The following is an 11,461-nucleotide window of genomic DNA, read 5'->3' on the forward strand; positions in this document are numbered from 1 at the left end:
CTGCGAACTGGTTTAATTTGGGCAAAAAATTCAAGAGACATTTTTTTTTAGAATGAAACAGGCTATCGGAAATAAATTTTTAAATGGTAAAAAAATAATAAGACAAAAAATTACGTTGGAAATAAATTTTAGGGGTTGCGTTTTCCACCCCTTACTACCATGGGGTAAACCAAATAAATTACTGGCTAAGTGTCTTTTTGGTAGTAGAAAATGTCAGGTTAATTTCAATATTGTAACTTGTTTAGTGCTTGTGAAAAAAATTGTTAAACAAATTTTATGTACCCCCTTTAAAGGGCTGTATCTTAACAAGGGATGCTCCAATGAAGTTTCTTTATATGAAAGATCCTATCTTTTTTTCGATGAGGAATCACCCCCTTGAATGTTTTACACTTATTTAGTAGTTAATTATACACCCTGTATAATAATTATATTGTACATAGTTTACACACAATACATTTTTGAACGCGTACGCATCTTTACCCGAATTTGACGCTCAATATCTCCGATGTCCGAGGTCTGTAGGTTCGCAGTGTGTACAACTGCTAGTCAATTATTAGCGCTGTTGCCACATCTGCATAATCTTTATGCGTTCATTAAATATAATTTAAAACTACTTAAATATTATATTTTTATGTTGTTAATTAGTCAATATTATGCTATGTTCATATGAGTAGATTTCTTTGCTATATAGATAATGTTTATCGCAAATAATTTCAATATAATTAAATTTTTTCAAATTGGCAGCGGGTTTTAGTCCCATAAGAAAAGCATAGGACCCCCCCTGCGCTCCTCACTTCCCTCGGACCCCGATATACCTCCTTAAGGACGCCCTTAATAACCGACTTTTAAAATACTTTGTTTAATTTAATTAATTTTTTATAACTAACAAATATAAAAAAACGCCAAAAACTACTGTTCGTGTCAATGAACTATAAAATAATATATCTCGCAATAAATTGTGAGGTTATCTTTTATCTGATTTATTTTCTGAAAATTGTGGGAAACAAGCAAATTCTTCGTTTGATTCGCCAATAGCATTCAACCCACTTGCTGGATTAAATCGTTCTCTCTTGTTCAAGGTGGAGATGTTGTACCAGAGATATTTTTTAAAGATGAACCAAAGCAATATGACGAATCTGATCTCGCTTCTGCTGCTGCTCTGCATCGGCTTCTTGATGGTGGCGGCGATAGACTTCGCGCTGCCGCGCGAGGAAGACGCCTCGAAAATACAGGCAGGGTCTGACAGATTGGAGAAGTTGCTCGTTCTAATGTGTACGACGGGCTGTTGTATAGCCATCTATGGAGGTAAGAGGCTTGTGGGAGGTGTCGGGTCTTTTTTTAAACTAAAATAGTGGAGTCAAGATAGCTTAAAATTACGCATTATTTCGAAATAATTATGGGAAGCGTCGATTTTCCTAAAATCCTTTGAAATAACTTGGAGATAAATATTAGAAAAACTTAGAAACTTATTTTTGTACGCTAATTGTTTTTTAATTGTTTAAACAATAATAAATTGTTTTTTTTTAAGAATATTTAAAATAATTCAATGAATTTTAAATCGAATTGTTTCAAATTGACAATATAGGGGTTTTCGATGTCGCCGAACAAGAATATGAAGTCGAAAAATTAAAATTCAAAATGGCTGATCCAATATGGCCGACTATTTTAAACAATTTATTTAACAATTATCGATTTTATATCAAACTCGCTCATATTTGTAAAATAGAGGTTCGAAAAATGAAAATTATAAATGGCTAAAGAGGTTTTATTGAAAATATGTTTTATTTTTTAAAAAACAAATTTATTACAAAATAATTAATTTTTAAATCTCATCGAGTTCTTGCTCTTCTTCAAAAATAACGGGGCAATTAAGACTTTAAGCCAATAAAATTGAAAAAAAAACACTGATTTTAAATACAAAATTTCAAAATCAAAATCAACGTCCCCTATTATTTATTTATTCATTAATTATTTTAAAAATGGATCAATATTCATATATAAATATTAAACTCATACATTTACAGGTTTAGCATAAAAGAAAACGAATATAAATACCTTAAATGCAAAGTGAAGATTATTTGTAATATTAAGTAATAATATTACATTAAAGAATTACAAGTGTACGAGAGTATAACTTCAAAAAGGACAAAATATGTGAATAACACACTTTTTAACACACTGATAACTGCAGCTTACTCGAAAACATAAAAATCATATTATATTTATAATAATTATTATTTAATTCTTATAAACGAAAAACGCTTTTAAAATAAATAAACTGTAAGTAACAAAAAAATATTTGGTGTGCTCACTGCTTAGCTTCGTCACCCAAACTCATATCTGTGTTTACATCATTAAGAAAACTTATATTCACAATTTTAGATACAAAATATACGTTTTAAAAATGAATATTAAATCAATTCATCAAAAAATGTTATTTTTTTGCTGTTGTAACAATTTTCCACTTATTACTTACTATAAATAAAAAAATAATTTTTCACTGGATTTACTTCTTTTAAGGTCTTAACTTAATTCTTTGACGGATTATTAAACAAAAAAAAATTTTTTTTGTACATTATTAAACTTTATTTAACAATAAAATTCACGGAATTTTCATGAAATATTTTTATTTTTTATTTTCTGTTTTTTCAACTATTATTTCAATTTTTTTAAGAAAAATAAAATGCACCACCTTAAAGTAGAGAATTTAAGCTTTAAAAAGTGCTCTCATAAAATTTCAATATCACATTTACAACTATAGTTTTTGATCTATAAAGTATGGCCTAAAAAGTAAAATTTGTGATTTCTTAGAATTATTGAATATGTTGTGCTCAATATTATTCAAATTAAATTTTTAAGATTTTTTCCATATCGCTCACTGTTTCAATTGTCATTTGAAAAGTAAGCTGTGATAGTTATAGAAATTTATTTTAAAAATTAAAAGAATGACAGCTGTTTTATTATTATTGCACAAAATTATAGAATGACGTAACTTTATATACGTACTATTTATTTTTTTTTCTCAAGTTTAAAGACAGAAAATTTTGATAGCCGGATGACTCTTCTTTCATTTAAATTTTTGTGAGGTCGATTTGATCAATTATCAAAAGTTATAACAAATTTAGTGTAGCGCGCTCTTCGAGAGCTATACTTGGAGGGGGGAGGCGCCCGTCTCATTTTTCGTACATTAGAAAAAAAACTTCTGCAGCCTTCAATTCGCATTTTAGAAAAAAACTTTATTAACATTTTTTATGTAAAATTTCCTGTTCTTTCGAACGGCGCAGTTATTTTTTTTTTTAATAATTTTTTTTTATATATTTTGCAAAAACTGAAATTTTGCAATTAATTTGTTAAATACATAATTTAGCGTACACTCTACAGTTGGTAACTTTTTATATGTTGTTTCTGACAACTTTACAAAGCGAAAAATAAAAAGTTCTCTCTTCCAGTAATTTTCGCGAGTCAAAATCTATCTTGACTCCACTAAAATAGAAATTCTTATGAGTTCCATTTAAAATAAATACTGTTGGAACGCATTTTACAAGGTATTTTATAATTCTTAAATATTCATGAAATATCCATCCGAGTGTTTAATAGTTTTTCTTTGTTTTCCAGTGTTACTCACCGTGGTTTCCAAGCCCACGATGAACGAAGTTTACTTAATCATTATTTCGTACTTCATCTTAGTTACTTTTTTAACTTTAGAGGTAAGTTGAACTCCTGCAGTAATTGAAATTCTAATTTAGAAATAATACCTATCTCAAGCGGAAATTATTATCCGTGGACATTCTGTTTTTCTTCTGAGATTAAACTTAAATGTATATTTCATCAAAGGCAGCATTAAATAATGGATTGGAATATTTTATTAACGTCTCATAAACTTGAAAGAGTTTGTAAGAAAGAAAGGTTCATTCAGCACAACAAAACAGCCAGAAAATACAAATGGAAAGGACCCAGTTTATTTGTTTTTTCTCATCAAACAACCTCCGAGTAAAAATATTTAAAGATCACGAAATAAAATTGATCGTGTTTGTGAGGTTTCAATAAATGTTTCCAACAAAAAGCCCAGCGACTGAAATATATTGTATTTTAATTAAAAGTTGGACCTGTCTCGACATCGGATTCATCTCGAGAGATGTTTGTAAGTTTCGCCGCCTTCAGAATTCCCATATTATTTCCTCTGGGAGAGTTTGCAGAGATTAAATTATTTGTTGAGTGTTTTGGCAACTAATTTTAATTAAAAGTTTTTAAATAGCCCCCTACAACAGTTTGTTCTTCCCTGCTTCTGAATTTTCTTTTGGTTAAAGTGAAATTCAAGGACGCTCCTAAAATAAATTCGCCGTCGTCGACGAAGGAGAAGTTTCTCGGCAAAATTTGTATTTTCCGATCATCGAATAAGGATAACTCGGTTGCAAAAATTGTCTTCTGATGAATGATTGTTTCAAAGATGCATCATTCGTTGGACAGAATATCAGAAAATATTCAAAAAATTCTTGATCAAGGTAATAGTTTTTGTTGTTTCCCCATAAAAAAACATATATACATTGTATGTAGACCGATTAAAATAAATCATTTAGAGGGAAAAAAAGAAAAAAAAGAAAATTGTTACCTGGACTTTTATAAGTGGAAATGGAAAGGGGCTTATAATAAACGAAAAAAAAAAATAAATGCTTGAGCAGGTGCGGCGGAGGGTTGATTTGGGGGGTTGAAAAGTTATGAAAAATTTAATGAAAAGTTGACGTCAGAGAAAAAAGTATCTAATACTAAAGTTGTAGATCATGCAAAAATCTACAACTTTTATAGAGGTCATTTTTTAACATAACCTCAAAATTTCCTAGAAAAATGCGAAAAACAATTTTTTTTTCTGATTTTTCGTTTTTTATTTCTCATTTCCGCAAAATTAATTCAATTTTGACGAAACTTGCTGAAAGTATACCTTTCTCTGTCTTAAATAACCTCAAATTTTTTTAGATAAAAAAATCAAGAAGTTTCAGAGATATTCATTTTTTTCGGCCTGAAACACTTTTTTTTCAAAGAAATATTCTACTTAAAAAAATCATCGTACAGAGTTCTGCCGGTAATTATTTTTTTCGTTTTGACATATACTTTTTGTTGAAATAAAAAAATTTGTAATAACAGTCCAAAAACATGCTCAAAAATGTAAAAAAGTAAAAAATGACTTGTAGCAATGAATTTTTCAGTAATTGTTGATAATTTGTTTAAATTTAAAAAAAATCAAAACCTGATTACACCATTCAGTTGTATGGAAAAAATACAAAAAAAAATGTCTCATTGTTTGACCTAAAACTATTTTTGTACAGTATTGCTATAAACATAAGTCGAATAGTGAATAAATAAAATAAACAATAATTTTTTTCCCGTAGGATCGATTAGTGTACTTATTTTTTTAAAGTTTGATGAATTCATGAATGTGTCCAAGATAAGGATGGGATAGCATTAGGATCTAGGAAACGGTAAGAGATACGGAGTGGCTCAGATTAGAAAAAAGTTGTGTTCTTTTATACCTAACAATATGCCGTTTAGAAAGTTTTAAAATTCCGGGTAGTTCCGAAGATATCCGAAAAAACCCTAAATTTTGCAAAATTGTTTAATTTTTTCTAGCTTTATTTGAAAACGAATTTTAAAATAAATTACATATTTACAATGTCACGTTTTTCGCTCTATACAATGGCGTCAACATTTTTGCAATCCGACGTTTCGTCTTCGAGGAGCCATCATCGGGTTACTTTTTTTAAATACGTCGCCGTTATTTTTATGACAAAATCTAAAGTAATTTTTAATTCTGAATTAGAGGATATTACTATTGTAATCGCTTAAAAATTTTTAGTTTGTTTTCGCTATCATTTATAATTTTTCCTGAGTACGGCTCTGAACTCTTTCAAAATATCTATTTGATGAAGTCATAACAGTATAAAAGTTAATGTTTTACTGCTATTAGGAATACTAATTAGAAATAATAAAATATTTCGTAAATTCGTTATTATTTTTTTTATTAGGTACTTACAACTTTTTAAATTATGGATTAAAAAAATTCTTGGATATTTTGTGCTGTATTGACTCCTCTGCTGTATTCTCCTCTCTCTCTCTCTCTCCCTCTCTCCCTTTCTGCCTCTCCCCCTCTCCCTCCCTCTCCCTCTCACCCTCTCCCTCCCTCCCTCNTCTCCTCCAATAGATACAGATATTTTGAAAGCGTTCAGAGCCGTACTCAAGAAAAATTTTTAAAACCTTTTTACAATAGTAATATCATCTAATACAGAATTAAACATGACTAGATTTTGTCATAAAAATAGCAGCGATATACTTAAAAAAAAAATGTATCTGATGATGGCCTCTCGAAGACGAAACGTCGGATTGCAAAAATGTTGAGGCCATTGGATATAGCGAAAAAGTGGCAATGTTATTCGTTTTCAAATAAAACCAAAAAATAAAACGATTTTGCAAAATTTTGGGTTTTCGGATTTCGCGTCAACAGTAGACTTTGCAGTTAATACTTTGATTGCTGAAATCTCAAATCATCCAGAGATAATTTATCATTTGTGTTAATTAATTCATGTGTGTAATTCATAGTTGCAAGTAATTTTTTATTTTTTTGCATTTTTTAGCATGTTTTTGAACTGTTATTACAGATTTTTTTATTTCATCAAAAAGTATATGTCAAAACGAAAAAAATGATTACCGGCAGAACTCTGTACGATGATTTTTTAAAGTAGGATTTTTCTTTGAAAAAAAAAAAAAGTCATTTTCAGGCTGAAAAAATGAATATCTTAGAAACTTCTTGACTTTTTTGTCTAAAAATAATCGAGGTTATTTAAGACAGAGAAAGTTATACTTTCAGCAAGTTTCGTCAAAATTAAATTATTTTTGCGGAAATGAGAAATAAAAAACGAAAAATCAGAAAAAACCTGTTTTTAGCATTTTTCTCGGAAAGCTTGAGGTTATGTTAAAAAGTGACCTCTACAAAAGTTGTAGATTTTTGCATGATCTACAACTTTTGTATTGGATAGTTTTTTGTTTAACGTCAACTTTCGCCAGAAATCTCAATGATACAATTTTTCACACAACTTCTCAACCCCCCAAATCAACCCTCCGCCGCCCTGCTCACGCATTTATTTTTTTTAGGTTTATTATAAGCCCTTTTACCATTTCCACTTATAAAAGTCTAGGTAACAATTTTTTTTTTCTTCAAGTGTAATTTGGTTGGACTAATAAGAGATTTTGAATGGGAAAAATAGGTACACGAATAAAATTAACCTCACTATTGATCCACTTCTGGAAACCTGAGACCAATGCGTTTTTCCAGATATGCATCGCGTTCATTTTCGAGGACGACCGGCCCCTTATGGGGACGGCCTTCGCCCTGTCCTCCACTTACCTCACCTACGCCCTGATGCCAAACCGACTGAAAGACGCTTTATTATCCGGAACCATCATGGCCGTTACTGAAATCATCCTGCTGCTGTACGTCGGGAGACTGACCAGATTTTCAGAGGTGAGTGAACAGTTCTCATAAGATTCCAAAATTATTTCACAATGATGTGTGTTATCTCGGAACTTTATAAGGAACGAAATGAAACGTGTTTTATTAAGAAAAAAACGCGGGCTACGAACAAACGTGGCGATTTCCTGCTGGAACCGGGCGAAGTTCAACGCGGGAGCGCATAATAAAACGAATTTCCTGCAGATATTTCCTGCACAAAAAAAGGGGTCTGACTATTAGCTTCGCGACCCTACATTTGTGATATACGTAACCTAGATGTGCACTATCAGCAGTTAACTTTACGACTAACATAAATCTTCATCGGAAATGTCGAGATTTATTGATTTGATAAGCTCAGAAATTATTAAAAAAATATGCAAAACGACATTTAAATATTTATTCCTGTTAACTTTTTGAAATGACAATATTATGTCCTAATAAACACTAATTACATTAACGATTTTTTATAGTTTGGTAGTTTTTATTTTTTATTATTTTGTCCCAAGGACATACAATGAAATGATTTTTATTTATTTTTTCTCCAAAAAGGAACCAAGATACGAAAAAAATTCAAGAGAAAAAAATTGTACTTACTAGTTGTTTAATGTGAAAACAATTATAAAAGTTATACCTAAAAAAGTCAGTCAAGTTTTTTTGTCAAAAATATTTATTAACGCGACCCCTGGGACGCCACTGGACTTAATAATTTTAATCCAGTTTGGGCTAAATTAGATCCTGTCTATCATAAATAACACTGACAACAACGAAACATTCTGGACCTATGTTTATATAAACTTTTCGTCTTAGAATTACTCAAAGGATCACTCCTTGAAGTTTGGCCATACAGGGTGTTCAAAAAGTTTGGAATCCCCCCCCCCCCTCTATCTCAGAAAATGCTGCTCAAACAAAAATTATTAAGAAAAGTTACACGGTTTTGAGTGAGTAATCCAACGGTGACCTAGAAGGTAATTTAGAGGTCAAGTTGAAAATTTTATATAGAACCGTATACTTTTGACCCCGGAAATGGTAAGAGCGAAAAATTTTACGTTCGAATGTGACCTTGACCATGACCTTCAAGGTCATTTAGAGGTCAAGTTGAAAATTTTAAATGGAACCGTATATTTTTGACCCAGGAACGGACCTAATATATTGGACAAAAAATTTGATTAAAAAAGTTTTCAAATTAACATGTAAACGACGTCCAAGTTACAGTCAAAGTCACCGTTTATGTGCTCACTTTTAACCCTAACATTTCGGTAATTTTTCCACTGATGAGAACCTTCGGAGACAGGCTGTTGGAACTACTGTGACCATTTCCGGGGTAAAAAATATACGGTTCCACTTAAAATTTTCAACTTGACTTCTAAATGACCTTGAAGCTCATGGTCAAGGTCACCGTCGGATTGCTCACTCAAAACCCTGCAAATTTTGTCCTAATCATATTTTTGTTTGAGCAGCATGAGATAGGGGGCGGGGTTCCAAACTTTTTGAACACCTTGTATATTAAATAACATCCTGTATATTTTTATTGATTAAAAACTTGACAAGAAAGGAGTTGTAAACATTGCACGTCATGATGAGACAGAAAAAACATTGTTATAAAAATTTCCAAAATCGCGACAAGAACAAATTGTGCGAAAATTCAACCAACAAATTGTAGATTTTCTTAAATTTTCAAACAATATTGTGTTAAGGTTTGATACAATTTGTTCCTGCCATGATTGTAGGAATAATTGTATTTTAAAAAATACACGTGAATATCTCTCAAATTAAGGGCTTAATGAAAAAATTTTTCAAATAAAAGTTGTAAGATTTTGAGGGGGACATCTAATAGTGACCTTGACTATGACCTTCAAGGTCATTGCAAGTTGATTTTATTAAATGGAAACATATTTTTGACACCAGAAATGAAATGAGCAGAAAATTTTACATCCGACTATGACCTTCAAGGTCATTTGAAGGTCATTTTAGTTTTTGTTGCAAATTCTACTTTTGAGACCAGAAATGAGAAGAGCGGGCCATTTCACGTCCATCTATGACATTGACCTTGACCTTCGCGGGCAGTTCAAGGTCAAGTTAATTTTTCAAATAGAAACCGGTATGTTTCAGACCAAAATAGAAAGCGCGGAGAATTTTGCTTCCGGATATAACCTTGATCATGACCTGAAGTTTCAATAGTCATTTGAAGGTCATTCTAGTATTTTGCAGGCAAAACTTTATTCTTGTTCATATTTTTCTTTTTGATATGTGGGGTTCACCATAATTTTCCAGAATACCCATTAACCCTTTGCGGCATGCATTTTTTATTCAAATGATTTTGAACTCAGATTAGCTCAGAATTTAGTTAAATCCGATACGGCGGATCCAATATGTCGAATACTCGGCTCGACCTTGAGTTTTAACGTACGTTGAAGCATTTTCAAAATGTTAATCCATATGAATATTAAAAATGTTTACCAAAAATTGGTCGGCCATATTGGTTTTGAATATTTTCATAATCGCGATCAGCGCTCTCGAAAACCCTCTACACAAACACTATTCAGCAAGACGGAAATGAATTTTCAACAAAAAAATTAAATGACCTTCAACTGACCTTTAAATGCAATTGAAGGTCACGGTCAAGGTCATAGGCGGATGTAAAATTATCTGCTCTTTTCATTATTGGTGTCAAAAATATGTGTTTTCATTTGAAAAATCAACTAGACCTTGAAACGATCTTGAAGGTCGTGGTCAAGGTCACCATTAAATGTCCCCCTCAAAACCCTACAACTTTTATTTGAAAAATCTGTTCATTAAGCCCTTAACTTAAGATATATTCACGTGTATTTTTTAAAATGGGACACCCGGTATAAGTTTTCTTAAAATCGCGTTTTACATTATGATTGATCTAGTACATAATAGCCAAAATTATGGAATTAAGCTAAGAACAACGCGCGTACTGACTTGTGTCGTTTGCAATTGGAGATAAACTATAACCACAGGTACTGACATCACTAAAGAGCAACACGTCAGATGCAAGGCCTTAGTAATCTACCCAGATTATCACCTGGTAATGTCCACAATAGACTTCCCTTCTCAGGACACTTAGTTATATCGTGCAATTTCCATCTCGTTTTGAGCGTCGCCTGTTTCTCCCGTTCCAGGTCGGCAGCTGTTTCCTTATCTTGCTTTGTGGGAACGTCGCCGGCGTGTGCACCCATTATCCCCGGGAAGTGGCCCAGAGGAAGGCCTTCTTGGAGACGAGGCAGTGCATCGAGGCGCGGCTCAAGATACAGAGAGAAAATCAACAACAGGTAAGAAATTCCGCTTTCCCGATCTAATTACCTGTCTAGATGGCGCGCGTAATGGTTTACTTAACGTAAATCCAATTTATATTCATGAAGAGCCCGCGCGTCTTATACGAATCGGGCAGAAATGTATTAAACGACTTTTTAACGTCACGACTTTTAGTACCTGATAGAAGTCCTAGAAATTACATTTATTTTCGCAGAAGCTTTTTTGGTTGTGTGAGGAGCAGTGGCGGTTTTACCATAAGAGCTGCGGAGCTGCAGAACACATAAAATTGTATGTATTTAATCATATTAAATGTCAACAAAATATTTAAAGAATCCATATGTACTCGCGCTAAAATAAATCTAGGAGCTTATATTATTATTTATTGCGACGCGAGCTACGCTCCTTAATATATGCAACCTCATATACACAATGTGTGGACAGCGAACAATTATATGCGTCCTTTGTTTTTATTGGCTGATCAGGCACGTGACCCAGTACACGGAGATAGGGGCTTTTGCGGCTGCAATAGTCACAGCGCTGCAGTCTGCACTCTGTAGTAAATGCAGTAATATTTCGTACGTGGTATGTGGTGGTTTATTTCTGCGAGCGGCACGTGTGAATATTTTCGTTTAGGCGTCTACGGATATTATAGTTATTAAAATGAATAGCGTTTCGTTTAAAAAAAAA

At 32.1% G+C, this 11,461-nt stretch overlaps 1 protein-coding gene across 2 annotated transcripts in view; it reads left to right on the top strand.

Annotated features, from left to right (window-relative positions):
• Positions 1 to 11,461, top strand: part of LOC108907225 (adenylate cyclase type 6) — a 309,463-nt gene that overhangs the window by 249,689 nt on the left and 48,313 nt on the right. For both annotated transcript variants that reach the window (XM_018710803.2, XM_018710804.2), the window contains exons 6-9: positions 1,080 to 1,305; positions 3,616 to 3,707; positions 7,322 to 7,510; positions 10,642 to 10,791. In XM_018710803.2, coding sequence (XP_018566319.1) covers positions 1,080 to 1,305; positions 3,616 to 3,707; positions 7,322 to 7,510; positions 10,642 to 10,791 — 657 coding nt within the window. The remainder of the gene's footprint in view (positions 1 to 1,079; positions 1,306 to 3,615; positions 3,708 to 7,321; positions 7,511 to 10,641; positions 10,792 to 11,461) is intronic.

Source organism: Anoplophora glabripennis, unplaced genomic scaffold, assembly GCF_000390285.2.
Source record: "Anoplophora glabripennis isolate ALB-LARVAE unplaced genomic scaffold, Agla_2.0 scaffold249, whole genome shotgun sequence".
NCBI lineage: Eukaryota > Metazoa > Arthropoda > Insecta > Coleoptera > Cerambycidae > Anoplophora > Anoplophora glabripennis.